Source organism: Propithecus coquereli, unplaced genomic scaffold (genome assembly GCF_000956105.1).
Source record: "Propithecus coquereli isolate 6110/MARCELLA unplaced genomic scaffold, Pcoq_1.0 Scaffold9, whole genome shotgun sequence".
NCBI lineage: Eukaryota > Metazoa > Chordata > Mammalia > Primates > Indriidae > Propithecus > Propithecus coquereli.
The window spans coordinates 1,240,301-1,255,369 of NW_012155284.1; the positions used below are offsets into that span (position 1 = coordinate 1,240,301).

General features: G+C 39.7%; 1 protein-coding gene across 1 annotated transcript in view; it reads right to left on the reverse strand.

The window, feature by feature from the left end:
• ATG10 (autophagy related 10) overlaps nt 1-1,201 on the reverse strand; it is a 266,695-nt gene extending 265,494 nt beyond the window's left edge. Inside the window, exon 1 of the mRNA XM_012664569.1 lies at nt 1,091-1,201. Coding sequence (XP_012520023.1) covers nt 1,091-1,198 — 108 coding nt within the window. The 5' untranslated portion in view covers nt 1,199-1,201. The remainder of the gene's footprint in view (nt 1-1,090) is intronic.
• Nucleotides 1,202-15,069: the final 13,868 nt, after the last annotated feature.

The window sequence follows — 15,069 nt, forward strand, 5'->3', positions numbered from 1 at the left end:
TTGCAGTTCTTGCCCTAAGGCTGTAAATATTTTCTCTGAGCAGTGCTTTGTCTTGTTTTGATACTATTTATGGGCTTATCCCCCACATGAAAGTGAATTGTCCTTAATTAGAGGTGTAACTCTCACTCCAAAGGGTATGGAAATTTCCTAAGGAGGCAGTCAGTGGCAGCAAACAAGAAGCAGGACTTAGCCATACCTTTTTAGAGACAGACCAATAATAAAAACAAATCCTGAAAACCGGTCCTTGGGGCATTAGTTTACTCCAGTGAAGAAACTTCTGACATATATAATTTCCCTCCTGAAGATCCTACCCAGCCCTGGCCCCCTCAACTCCCCACACCACACAAATGTATACACAGCCCCTGCTTCCTCCCTAACCTTCTACTCAATTCTGCTAGGTCACTGAAATGGTAACAGGAGTTTCTGTCAACCTGCCTCCAGCTTAAGATAAAGGAAAATTTCTTATATAATTTTTTGGGGAAGAGGCAGGGTCTTGCTATGTTGCCCAGGCTGGTCTAGAACTCCTGGCCTCAAGCAATCCTCCCACCTCAGCCTCCCAAAGGGCTGGGATTACAGCCAAGAGCCATTGCACTGGCCCCTTTTACATTATTATTACTGAATAGAACCAAAAGAAAAAATGTTTTGAAATGTGTTTATATTATTAAGAAATTCCCAATTAACACAGTCCTCAATATTTCAGAATTTGTGATTATGGTTTGGTTTCAAGATTATCTTTTTACTCTCTAGACACAGTAGTCTCCTAAGAAAATTAATAGTGTAAACAAATGATTTGAAGTACCACAAAAGCATCTGTTTACAATCAGATAATTAATGTGCTAATTCTTATCTATTAAATTAAAGCAGGTCACCTAAGGACTTTTCTAAATAATACTTCATTAGCCTAATAATGAGTATATATAGTTGAAGTAATAAAATAGACATCTGTTTTAAAACATCCTTCAATTTAAGCGTTTTACTAAGTCAAACTAGTTTTCATACCTTAGGTTCAATTACTGAGGTTTTACACAACAAAATAAAACAACAAAAAAAATCCTCCATTGAAATATAAAACAAAACTTTCTGTTTTTACCTTTGACATTCTCCATTCCCAACCATCACCTATCTGCTGCGAATGTTTAATGAATTCTGCACAATAATGCTGGAATGTTTTTTCTCCAAAGACCTCATCTTCTTCCATGTTAAATAACTGCAATAAAAAAACTAAGTATTAGTATCAGATGTAGAATGAATATTGAAAGAAATTCTGCTAATTGACTAATTTATTTAAATAAACCAAAATTTGGGATGTAGAATGGAAAATAACCTCAGGGCCATTCCAAAAAGTATTTTTGTGTTTTCCATCTTTCTCACTCTTTCCCCATTTTTTTTTAGAGATGGGGTCTCTCTATGTTGCCCAGGCTAGAGTGCAGTGGCTATTCACAGGCGTGATCCCACTACTGATCAGCACGGGAGCCTTGACTCCCCATTTATTTGGAGGAAAATGTGATCAACATGAAAACCCAAAACCTAGTTTTGTAACAAATACATATCTATGTTTTTATAATGACAAGACTAATGTTGAATACAGTAGAAGTTCTGTTACATTTTAGCAGGCTGTATTTACTAAAAAGTTTAGTTTCTCTGTAAGTTTAGTTTCAAGAGCTTAATTTTTCCTACTTCTTCTAAGTTAATGCTCCCATACAACCTCCTCATAGCTTCCTTCTCTACCTCCTACTTTAGCACCTATTTTAATAGTCTAACAGTGATTAGTGTAGCGAAGCTTTTCTTCACACTTTATTATAAAGTTCAACTCCCTAACAAATGATGTTTTAAAGCCTGAAATTGTTTTCCAAGGTATAAGGTTATCTTATAATAAATCACCTCATTAATTACCTACTTTATCAAATCTACAAATATGACATATCATGGAATATTCATATATTTGTAATTTAAGCCTGTCCAAAACGTGAAACATTATTCATAGAAAGAGAATTTTAGAGCAGGAAGGAAACACATAGATCATGTAGTTCAGGCCTCTCAATGAGAAAAGTCAGACCAAGTGAATTCCCACGTTCTCCTCATTAGGGATAAGCATCATCAGGACTATTGCTTATGTTGAACACTATGCTGAACACTTCACATCCCCATTTAATTCTCACACAACCCAAAGGGTGATTTCCATTCCTCAGATGAAAAAGAAAAAGTAATCTGCTCAAGAATAGAAACGAGAAAGGACTAAACTCCTGTTTGTCTACATGACCAATGATCTGTCTACACTAACTGGTTCCCAAACCAGTATTATTTCCAGATATTCAAATTTAGTATAACCTATGTAAGAGTGTTCATTCATCCAACAAATACATACGGAATATCTATTAAGTAATGGGCACTGTGCATGGGTAAAATTAGGTATACAAAAATGAAAAGATATATAGTCTTTACCTTGTAAGAGCTCATATTCTAACAAAGGGAGATAAGCAATACAAACTCTTTTAACCAACCTCCATTCAACCAACTTGCCAGATTAATCAACACAACGTCCAGTCCTTCTGTAAAACACTGATGTCTACAGCATGTGGACCATGAAGCACCTCTGCTCCCATCAGTTGACTGTACATTCACAAACCACATCCTTGTATCAAAAATATATACTTTGATTAAATGTTAAACCAAGTCAATAAAGTATAAGTAAAAAATAAAGATTACTGTTGTATCTATGAATGAATGCCCTAGAAAGACTCAATAAAGGTGAGTCTCTGTAAGAAAAACAAACTGCTATTGAACTAGGTATGGCCAATGCAACTGAAAAGATGGTGAGGAATGGGAAATAGGGGAGAGAAAAGATTCAAACAGATTCCCAGCTTTCTGCCTTTAGGTGATGGTACACTGACTGAGACAGAGAACCGTGGAGGAAGAGCAGGTTTGGGGAGAGAGATGGCCTTAGTTTGGCCACACTGAGTTTGAGTTTCAAACACCCAAGTGAAGGGATTCAGCAGGCATTTTGAGGTGAGTTTTGAACTCAAAAGCAAGAAAAATCTGAACTGGAAATGTTGATTCTAAATGAGTATTACATACATAGTAACAGAACCCATTCATCACTCAGAGAGAGGATGCATTAACAGAAGAGGAAGACAAGATTGAAATGGAGCAGCCAGATAAATAGTTTTCCAACTGTATGATGATCCTGACATTTACTGAGAGATACTAAATTTTAAAAATTGACTTTAATTCATAAAGAATGCTAATACATTTAGGAATATTTTTTAAATTCCAACAAACTCTTACTTAATAACAAAATTGAGCTAAGAAAAAACATTCCATTCCCTAAGCCCTCCAGTTACTTGAGGTTTACTGAACTATTGAAAATGTCAGTTGAAACATAAAATTTCACTCAATTGCCATAGTTTATCTAATTAACAGTACTGTGCTACTAGCAAGATGACTGAACATGAAAACACTAATTAATATTTGGTTGAATACTTTTCAAATTATCTAAGGACTGGGCTTTGCTGAAGGATGTTACATACAATAATACAAACACTTATGGCTTGATTACAAAATTAGGAACTATATTATATTAAAAAGATATCCATCTCAACTAGAATCATCATAATGAAATATCGTGGAATAATTATTATTCCTTTGCTCAAGAATATTTCAACTCAAAAATGCAAATATAATTCAATCAACATTTTTATACATACTCTTCAAGTTGTAATATTTTCTGGTCCTCTACCAAGTTCATACATTAGTAGAGGCAGAAATTAGAATCTCAGAACTTCCTATTATGAGATGGCTGAAAATACGGTCAAAAACAGAAATAACCACAACTGTGGCTTATTAAGCAATAATGGCAAGAATAATCCTTATTTTGCAAATGAAAAACCTTAGACAGGTGAACTGCCTGTTTCCAGACATAAATTATCTTAAACTAAATTCAGACTAGAAGTGACAACAGAACATAGGTGAACTCTCGGTAAAAAGATGAATTTCAATTCTCATCTCATCCTAAACAATGAACCTCTCATTTCTAATTATAAACTGAAGTCAGAAGTGAGTCAGAGCGCCTCGTGTCATAAAGTATAAGTTGTTAATACATCTATTTTGCTTGAGTATTACTCTGGCTCAACAACTGTTTGATTTTTTTTTTAATGCTCAATCAAAACCTTTTTTTTAATGGCTTCATCAGAGACTAAAGATTGGAAATATAGACTAATTTTCCCCACCAAGTGAGAGAAGTCTTTCCAAACTATAAGTTAGCTCTCAGACTACACAGTGTGAAGAAGCTTATTCTCCTACTGTTCAAATATATCTTTTCAGAAAAGCAGCCCCAGTGAATTCTAACACTGTGTATAATCATTGTTCAAATGATTCTTTTTAATTAAAAATAATTTTTCCCTACCACTCTCCATATTTTTATGTGATTTTTAATCTAATGTGTATGGAACTAATTTTTTGTGTTTTTTTGGTCAGAGACATTTCTTTTGATGAACCTGTAAATCATTGTGTATCAGAGTCATAATGAGACTAAAACACTATTAGAAATACAACTAAATTTCCTGGAACTTAAGATCGTTTACAAAAATGTGATTATCACAGAACATGCTCTGCATATATTTAAACACTAAAAATCAGTTTTGACTAATAAAAGTAGGCTACTTCCTCTATACTTGTCCCTCCTCGCAACAATTTCACATTATTTATAACTCTAAATATAGACTTTCCTTAAAAAACATGTAATAACTAGCTAGGAGATACAAATGTCAACCCATTACCTTTATGGCAATTTGGCTTGAATTCATTTACATTAATCACTTACCTATCAAGGTCCTTGGACAGTGATCCTCAAATTTCAGAGAGCAAGGAAGCGCCCAAGGTACAAATTTAAACGTGAAATCTTAGGCCCTGGCCAGAAAGATTACCTGATTCTGAACCCCTCAAAATAAACACTTTTAATTACCACCAGGGATACTTTTGATGAAGAATCATGCTAGAAAACTTAGACAAAAGATGGATCATTTTGATAGTTAGTGAAAGACCTGGATTTCAAGGAATTTGGCAGCCTGGATGGGGCACAGAAGGCACAGCCCTGGGCAATCCAATGTATAGCACAGGAAAGCATCAAAAGAGAGAAAGTCATGACAGCAGCTGACCAGCCGGACTCAGTTTTGCCTCCTTGCCTTCCCATTGAAATACATGTCCCAAATCAAAGTTTAAATGAGAGGCAACATTGTACATGGACTGGAAACAAGGGGTCTCTACTGGTTAGCTGGTGCTTGCTCTGACCTCTGCAGCACTAGGCCCAGTTAGGAAAAGGGTAAGAAGGCATTTCACTCTCCCCCATTCTGTATTCCCTTGAAAGAGATCCTGAGTCCTGATCTGCCTTTTCCCTACTGGTTTGTAGTGCCCATTGGTAATTCTCTTTCAAGGCAGTTCTCTCCCAATAATGCAGTAAGCATGGCCAGAAGTGGAAGGAAAAGCCATGTGGTGCACTGAATACCGTGACAGGTAGCTGCAGCAACAGAATAAGCCCTTAAACTAGTATTCTAACCACAGACAGCCAAGAAAACCTCAAAAAACTCTAAATTATTTCAAGTCACACAAAAGTACTCCCCTCGTTATAGTCACAGGATGAAAAATTTAAACATTGGGAAAGGAAGACCTCTCCTGAGTACAGAAAAAGACCTGTTCTTCCTAAATTTGATTGTACCCATCTGCCTGCTATCCAACCTAACGCTGAGAGAAGATTCCTCCAGTCGGGAGGGAAATGAAGGAGTGTTGCTCACCAGTCAACACTGTCCCTACACAAGTCCCTCTTCTGTCAAGGTAAAGAAACCAAAAACATCAGTAACAGCATAACCCCAGGACTAATAGGAAGCTCTAGCATAAGGAAAGAGGAGCACAGACCTAAAGAGGAAGAGGGAAAACTTGCTGTTTTTTGTAATGAATGGGCTTTTACACTGGGAATCAGGAAAAAAACTGAGAAATTATCTACTCTATGTTCCCAATTAAAAAAGAAAAAGAAAAGGCCGGGCGCGGTGGCTCACGCCTGTAATTCTAGCAATCTGGGAGGCCGAGGCAGGCGGACTGCTTGAGCTCAGGAGTTCGAGACCAGCCTGAGCAAGAGCGAGACACTGTCTCTACTAAAAATACAAAGAAATTAATCGGACAACAAAATACATGGAAAAAATCAGCCGGGCATGGTGGCGCATGCCTGTAGTCCCAGCTACTCCGGAGGCTGAGGCAGTGGGATTGCTTGAGCCCAGGAGTTTGAGGTTGCTGTGAGCTAGGCTGACGCCACGGCACTCACTCTAGCCCGGGCAAAAAGAGTGAGACTCTGTCTCAAAAAAAAAAGAAAGAAAAAGAAAAAAAGAAAACAAGGCCTCCAAAAGCAAGAGATTAGGGGGAAAAAAAACAGCTGAGATTAAAAAGGAAACTGGATAAGAAAAAACTAGAAAGAAATTCAAACATACAATAGTAGAAGTTTTAATTCTACATTAGAGGCAACGGAGAGATGTACAGAAGCTGGGGAAAAAAATCAAATTAGTATTTTAGTGTATACACGAGATGCTCTCCAAACACACAGAATAAAAAGGACCAAGTGGGAACAGTGCATATTGATTGATAGGAAGGACAAAGAACACCAATTCAACCTGCAAATAACCAGCATTTTTGCACTGAAATCATAAATGAATGTACAATTGAAAGAAATGTTCCTAAGCTAGAAAAACAAAAAGATTAAAAAGATTTATCTATAAATTGAAAGGATTCACTATGTTTCTGAAAAAAACTATTGGAAAGAAACCTATGCCTAAACACAGCCTAGCTGAATACCTTAATTTGAAGAATAGAAAGAAAAAAGAAAAAACAAAGATCCAGGCAGAAAAACCAGTTTACCTACAAAGGAACAAAAAAATGAGGTAGCTTCTGCCATCTGTCTTCCACAACAATGAATGCTAGTAGATGATAGAGCAACGTCTACAATGTTTGCTGACTTCTGATTTACACTTTGTATCTTAACACCAATAGCAGATAGGCATACTGTAAACATTACAGTTGTAATGAATAAAAGAAAAATTCAAAATTGTAAATGAACTTGTTCTACATATCTCTACCTCTTTATAGTACCTTCCTTCAATTCAACTCTCAAGCCTATTCACCAGTTGGATCTTTTTTTTTAAGAGACAGGGTCTTGCTATGTTGCCCAGGCTGGTCTCAAACTCCTGCACCAATTGGATCTTTTCCCACTCAGATTTAGATAACATCTAATCTTTATGATACCATTATCATTACTTTTATTAAAAGATTATCATTTTTTTTTATATAAAACAAGACTTCTCTGCAAGTACATAAGAGAAACTGTTCCACCACTGGGGATGATTTGAGCTGAGACACCAGCTCAAATTCTCTTGCTGCCTTTGAATAGTGGGACTAGAACAAACTCTTGTCAGCACATATGAGAATTAGCCCAGAACTAGGAACTAATGGGGTATGACTTTGGCCAAAAATATCCAACAAATAAGAAGGTACAGAAAAGATCAGCATGCTATCAGAAGCTATAGACTCAGTGCCAGTCTGAATACAGATGATAGAGCAACGTGTCTTTAAAACATGGCCAAGTGCCATTATGTCTTTTGGGGGAGAAAAAAGTAAATGGTTGGACATTTTTGTAATGGAAGAGACATTTCCTTTAAATTTTTCTTTTTGCAAAGTCTTTGTTCAGAAATTAGATTAATATGCCTTCTTATTTCCACAGGCTTTTCATTCATTCACTCACCACCTACAATACCCTAGTACTTCTGTGTATCCTGCTAGAACGGAATGTCAAACTTTTCCTGGGAAAATGAAGGAAATCTCCAAAAAAAGGGAGTTTTAAAGACATGAATTCAATTCTTGAAGAACTTGATTTTGAAATTTGAATAAGGGCCTTTGTCTCCTAGCAGGTGGAGGAGGCAAGGCACTCCAGAAAAAAAAAGAAGACCTCCTGCAGACAGGGCCTGAAAAGTTTTTTAAAAAAATGGCAGAGGATGGCACATAGCTTGGGTGGAGAACAGTATGGGCAAACAAGGTCCAGTGGTTCCCAACTTTAGGGAGACCCACTCTCCAAGGTGGTATTTGGAAATGAGTAGGATCACACTGGGTTGTCAAAAAGAAAGGGAGTTACAGTTTACTACAACTGTTTATTGCTCAGGGACCAGGTATAATAAACATCCTACAATGTGCAGGACAGTCCCACACAATGAAGAGTTCTCCATAAAAACGCCAGTTAAGTCCCCCTTTGAGGAATACTGGGAAGCAGGGTTGAGATTAACAAAGTCTGGAGAACTTAACTCTAGGGCTTCTCAGAGTATCCTTTCAAATCTGAAATCACAACCTACATTTCGCTCACTATTTATTTCCAAAAGATAAAAGATAAACTAAGGCACATTAAAATTTAAAAGTTTATTTGAACAGACACTGATTAATGAACAGGGCAGCTCCAGAATACATGCAGTTTGGGGCTCCACCAAAGGGACATGAGGAGAAAAGTTTTAGGGTGTGAACGTAGAAGCAAGGCAAAGAAAATATTTGATTGGTTAAAGTAGAGCAGTAGGACTTATTTGGATCATTCTAGCGGAAAGTCTACACTTAGAGGTTAGTTGCTGGTTTCTGATTGGTTAAGCTTGTTTCATTTTCCTAGAATACGACCATTTCCAACGAGTTGGGTTTAAGTTTGCTTACACAAGAACCTAAGCCCTGGAGCCTCACCACGCAGCGGCCTCCCAATTGATTATTTTAACATGGGAAGCTGTGTTTTTTTTCCTGAGGAAGTGGTATGTTTCCTTCTTTCCTTTGACAATCATGAAGCTCAGAACTTAGTCTGTGGCCTACCTTTAACAACTGCACTTTTCACAGTATATATTTCAGTATAACTGACCCTAACCTCATCTTTCTATTTCAAGCTTCATATTTTCATGACCTTGATTTATCTTTATTTTATATGATTATATATAGCATAAGTTTATAAGCTACCCCAAATACTTTCGGAACAAAATAGGATATAAATTTAAATCTATACGCAACAGAAATAAAATAAAAATAGAAAATAGAAAAGTAGATAGTAACATGATTAGAAAAACATGCTAAGCCCCCAGAATCATCCTGAGAGGTTTAAGAGACTCTTAAAAAGACGTATAATACATGGTCTTTGCCTTCAACAGTTTGTAACCAATTCTTTTTCATTATTTCGGAATATATTTTCCTCTCAAAGTAATCAAATCTTTAAGGAAAGATTCAAACCGAAAGGATTAGAGAATAAAGACAGTAAAAATCAGTGATATGATACACAATTGTCAGGTTTTAGTCTGAAAATGTCGGTTCTGGGCACGCCCATAGCCGAAGAATGACCAGACACGCCAAAGTTAGGCAAGCACGAAGATGAGGTTTATTGAGGAAAAGACAGGATCATAGAGCAAGAGCAAGACATAGGTTTACAGAGCATGGTACATACGCCACAGATGACGACCTGATCCACTGTCGCAGGAGAGCAGGCTAAAGGAAGGGCAAAGAGAGAGACAGAGGCTACGGTCCGCGTCTTGTTTTATAGTGCCTCTGGACTTCCCTCATGGTTCAGAGGTCACCATGGAACCACTCTGATTGGACAGTTGGGAGTCATATGACCCGAGCCTTAACTACGCATGTGGGTTCTAGGTCACGTTCCAGACTTTATGGTACCCATGCGGCTTGGCCTGTGGGCTAGAGAGTCCTCTTTACTCTTTTGCAGCTGCCGCCAAGTTCAGACTGGGCGATTCCTAGCGTATTCCCTCCTCCCCAGGGTATGGAGAATTAGGGTGGGGCAGGACCCAGACGGCGGCAACAGCTAGGAGACCCGGAATCCCTCAGTATCCACCTAACATAACCACTGTTTAAAGAATTAGTATGGATTAAAATAATTAAAACAGCATATATTGAGCCCTTACTATGTATCAAAAACTGTGGTAACTTAAATTCTCGTAACAGTCCTATGAGGTAAGTTACTATGATTTTCTCCATTTTATAGACAGCAATTAAGACAGGATAAGTAATTTGTCCAAGCTAATGCAGCTGCTACGTGTGGCAATTTAATTTATGGTGGTGTGGAATCAGAGCCTGTGCCCTAGAGGAGTTAACTTCAGCTAATTCTTGAATTATAAGAGAATACAGAGAAGAAGAGATAGAATAGAAAAAGGGATGAAGGAATGGCAGTGAACCCAGGAACAAGTTGAAATGAGGTAGAGCAGGCAGATAAAGAACCTGACCGGAGAGTAATAGACTGAGGAATACAGGAAAATCCGGCAGCAGGGAGCAAGCAGTTTATCTATAGCCTTAAAACTCAAAGGAAGCTGGGCATGGTGGCAGAAGCCCTTAGTCCCAGCTATTAGGGAAGCTGAGGCAGGAGTATCGCTTGAGGCCATGAGTATCGCTTGAGGCCATGAGTTCGAGACTTTAGTATGCTAAAATCAGGCCGTGAATAGCCACTGCACTCCAGCCTGGGCAACATAGTAAGACCCTGTCTCTTAAAAAAAATAAAATAAAAATTTAACTTCAAAGGAGATTCCACTTAAAACAGTGGGTGATAGGAAACCATTGTAGGGTCTGAGCTCATAAGAGACAAAAAGGTTTTTTCAGAATGATATTACATTACAGTGATATGCAATAACCCTAACTTCAAAACTATACTATTAGTACTGTTCCTGGATCCTATAAACCTATGCGATCAGGCACTTCAAGGCTTGGGGTGCCTGCCCGGCAGCACATTTGGAGAAGCCTCTGATTCTGCATAGTTTTCAACCTTTCCCTAATCAAGATACCTTTGGGGCCAGGCATGGTGGCTCATGCCTGTAATCCTAGCACTCTGGAAGGCTGAGGCGGTCAGATCATTTGAGCTCAGGATCGTTTGAGCTCAGGAGTTTGAGACCAGCCTGAGCAAGAGTGAGACCCCAGTCTCTACTAAAAATAGAAAAAAAAAAAATTACCCAGTCAACTAAAAATAGAAACAAAAAATTAGCCGGGCATGGTGGCGTGCGCCTGTAATCCCAGCTACTCGGGAGGCTGAGGCAGAAGGATTGCTTGAGCCCAGGAATTTGAGGTTGCTGTGAGCTAGGTTGACACCACAGCAGACACTCACTCTAGCCTAGGCAACAAAGCTAGACTCTGTCTTAAAAAAAAAAAAAAAAAAAATGCCTTTGGGTAGGGCTTATTCTCCATTCCCCCACTTTCCAAATGTTTTAAACCTAGCCTGCCTGGCCCCTGAAAACTTTTTGCAACATATAATCACCAAATAATCTCTATGGCTTTTTTTTTATGGTTCCCTGATTATATTTTTGGGTCCCAAACACATCTCCAGGCTTCAAAGATAATGATCAAATCTTAAGTCTTAAGCAATCTTCTTATGTAAGGTTTACCCTACTTCTTTCTTCTAAGGGGCTGCTTACCTTTCTCAGAAATTTACTAGGCATTAAGAACTCCTGTCAACATAGCTTTGTCCTACAACATTATACTTAATTTAATTGGTCCATGATGTAGCAAAATCTTAGTTAACCTTATCCTAAATAAAACAGGAAGTGGTAGGGGAGAATAAGGGACAGGGGAAACAATCTTGTAACATTCCATGTCCAACTATATCCAGTTTAGAACGACTATTTCCGCTAGTTTCCTCAATTTAAAATATCAATAACAATTTTCAAACTCTGCAATGTGCAAGACTTTAATTTTAATTTCTGAATAATCAAGATTTATTTTCTGGCCAAGGTTTTCATTTTGTAAAGCTTCCTCTGATAATTGACCCTTCAGAAGCAATGAGAAAGGATTCTACTTGGGGTCCTACGATGTATTTGAGTACTACACAAGGCCTATGCTGTCCCATCCTAAAAAGCATAAACTTAAAGCTTTTGCCACTAAAGAGCAGAAGCTATTATCCAATTATAAAAGTTATAAACATGACTCAAAGTGAGCCTATGGCAAAGTTTTATTGAACTCATGATGAAGGAGCAAGCTGAATAGTAAAGTGTGCTCAAAAGCATTTAGGGAACTGAGCATAAACATTGAAGAAAAAATGATGGTATAACATTGCTGGGTTAGATAGAAAAATGGTTATTATCCTATAAGGCAAAAACCCCACAAACTTTAGGAGTACTTTTTTTTTCTTTCCAGTCAGAAATAATTTGCATTTTGATTAGTCGAAAAGATATAACTGCAAATCTGCAAATCTTGGGTCCTAATCAATATTATGTCAAACAAAATATAGTCCCCGAGATAACTAAATCATCCTCAGGTGGGCCTGTTAGATAAGGCTCCATTTTGACTTTGAAAGGACATGTGGCCATCCTTTCGCCTTATTTCCAAGATTTCTGTAGTTTTTATCACCACTAAAAGTATGTTTCTATAAATCAGTTAACTATTCCTTTACCATCCTCCAGCCCCTCTGCCGCCTATTCGTGACCTTATAGGTTATTTGGGAGGTTAAAAAAATTCCTTCTACTTCATGAATCTGAAACCCTTCAAATTACTTGGGACTTGGCCGCTGGAATGACCAGTGATTTAATATCCTCTGTTTTAACGTTACATGGACAAAAGCTTGCTACCCATTTGCAGATGTTAAACACAAGGAAGTAGCTACCCACGTCGACGGTGAGGTCTTTGGGTAGTGGCCCAGGAGTGCTGGTGACACCGGGGTGCGCGCGACGCGAGCCGGAGCCCAGGGGGCAGGGAGGCTCGCCCTCCCCGGTGCGGCTGCCAGCACAGGGCCTGCAGCTCCCGGGCGGGAGTCCCGCTTCCCCGGCCTTTTGTTCGGGACTAGGCTACTTCCCGCCCACCCGCGCCCGCCCTTCCTCCCTGGCCGAGGAGAGAGGTGAGGCCCGTGCGGGAATCAGAGCCGGGAGGAGGCAACCGGCGTGTGCTGTGGGAATACTCACCCCGCTCCGCTCGGCCCCTGACCCTGCAGCCCAGCCCGGCGGGGGCGGGGCGATAGGGCCGGGGGATGGGAGGGGGGAGCGGGGAGCGGTAGCGGCGCACCGCGAGGCTACCGCCGCGCCAGTGGCCCTGAGGACAGTGACGGGGGACACTAGAGCGGCGGCAGCCGACGAGTGGAACCAGGACGCTCCGAGGCCCACCAGAAGTAACGGCCCGTCCCTCAGCCGCCGCCGGCGACCGCGCGGAGCATGCGCACTGCGCTTTCCCGCGCACCGTTGGGGGCAGCCTAGCGCAGGCAGGTGACGTCGGCGGCGGCGGCGCCCTGAAGCCCGGAGCGGGGCGGGGACCAGGGCTGGGACTGCAGGGGCTTGGAGGGGAGGGAGGTGAGATCTCCCAGCTTCACAGGCCCCGCCCCGCGCTTGTCGGGCGGCCCTTCCCCCTAACCGCATGCAGGCGGTGCCCTCAGCGGAGCACAAAGGCGGCTCCTTGAGTGGGGACCTGAAGGCCCGTCGCAACCCGGAGGAGGGGTGCCCTACACACTCCCTACGGATTGCCAAAAATCTGAAAAATAAAACAGTGATCGATAGAGAAAGTAGAGCAAGAACAAGGACGAACTGTGTAGTGCCTCTGGCGTCCCTTGAGAGGTTGGAGAGCCGTGGCAGCATACACACACTGCAAAAAGTACCGTAAGCACGGTTCAGAGCAAGCACGGTTACCCCTTTAAAACTTAAGTGTGGAGGGAGAAGTTAAGAATCCGAATATTGACAATAGACCCATCTGTGGCAAAGTATGAGGGAAAAAATGTAGCAGCAAAATTAAATTGGGGGGAAATGGAGGGGATAGACTAGAGAAAAATGTAGGAGTAAACGGGATGATTGAACTGCAGTAGCAGACCTCTGAAGGAAAACTAGCATCTGCTTTTAACAACAAAGTTAACACATTGACTGCCACACTAGAAAAAAAATTTTTTTCCTTGGGGCCAGGGTGTTTTATTACGAAAATAGAATTAAAACTTCAAAAACAAAACAATCCTTTTCTAATTTGATGACAAATTTGGGGGTTTTTTTTATTGTTTTCTGTGTGTGAGTTATATGGAACTTGAAAAATAGTTCATAGGGCTCCAAAGGTGAAGAGACGTGTAAGTTACATGTGCTTCAGGAGGCCCTGGGCTCAAAACTATCGTGAGTTAAATACAACTCACATGGCAGTTAATGTGTTAAATTTGTTGGACAGGAAAGGAGTAAATGCAGGGGAAGTGAAAGGAAAATCCGCCTTCAACCTACAGGGCATGGTTTTGATCTTGTAAAACGGTTGTATAAGATGTCACCATTGGAGAAAACTTGGTGATAGGTACAGGGGACTCAGGGTACTATCTACTATCTTTGCAATTTCCTGTGAGGCTATGATGATTTAAAAATAAAAAGTTTTTTTAAAAGAACAGAATACTGATCAGTGGTACCAAGGGGCAAGGGCTGAGGGAAGGGGTTAACTAAAAAGGGTCTCAAGGGAATGGGGGGTTGTGATGAAACTGTTCTATATCTTGATTGTGTTGGTGATCAAACCAGTTTTGTTTGTCAGAATTCATAAAAGGGATAAATTTTACTGCATGTAAAGTAATTTAAAATTCAATTTTTAAAAAGATACTACTAGTAAATGTGAACTTCTAATAACATTTTTGAGCAGCTATGGATATAAAGTAATTAGTAGCTGCCAATTTAAATTATCCATTTGATTGTTTTTTAAAGTACAAAGCGGTGAGTTCTGAATGAGATCTTTAGTGGATTGGTGTCTCTCCTTCAATTTTAAGTATTTACCCTAAAAACATAAAGCTTTCAGAGAAAAAAATAAGAATGCATTGCTTTACATTGTACTTAATATTTTAAAAACACTTCATGCACCAACTCTGCCATGTTAATATAAGAAAATATTTTTTTGGCCAGGCTTGGTGGCTCACACTTGTAATCTCAGCAATTTGGGAGGCCTAGGTGAGAGGATCATTTGAGGCCAAGAGTTCCAGACCAGTGCCTGGACAATGAACATAGAGAGATCCTGTCTCTACAAAAAAAATTTTTAGTTAGCCAGTTGTGGTGGCATGCACCTGTAGTCCTAGCTACTTGGTAGAATCCCTTGAGCCCATGA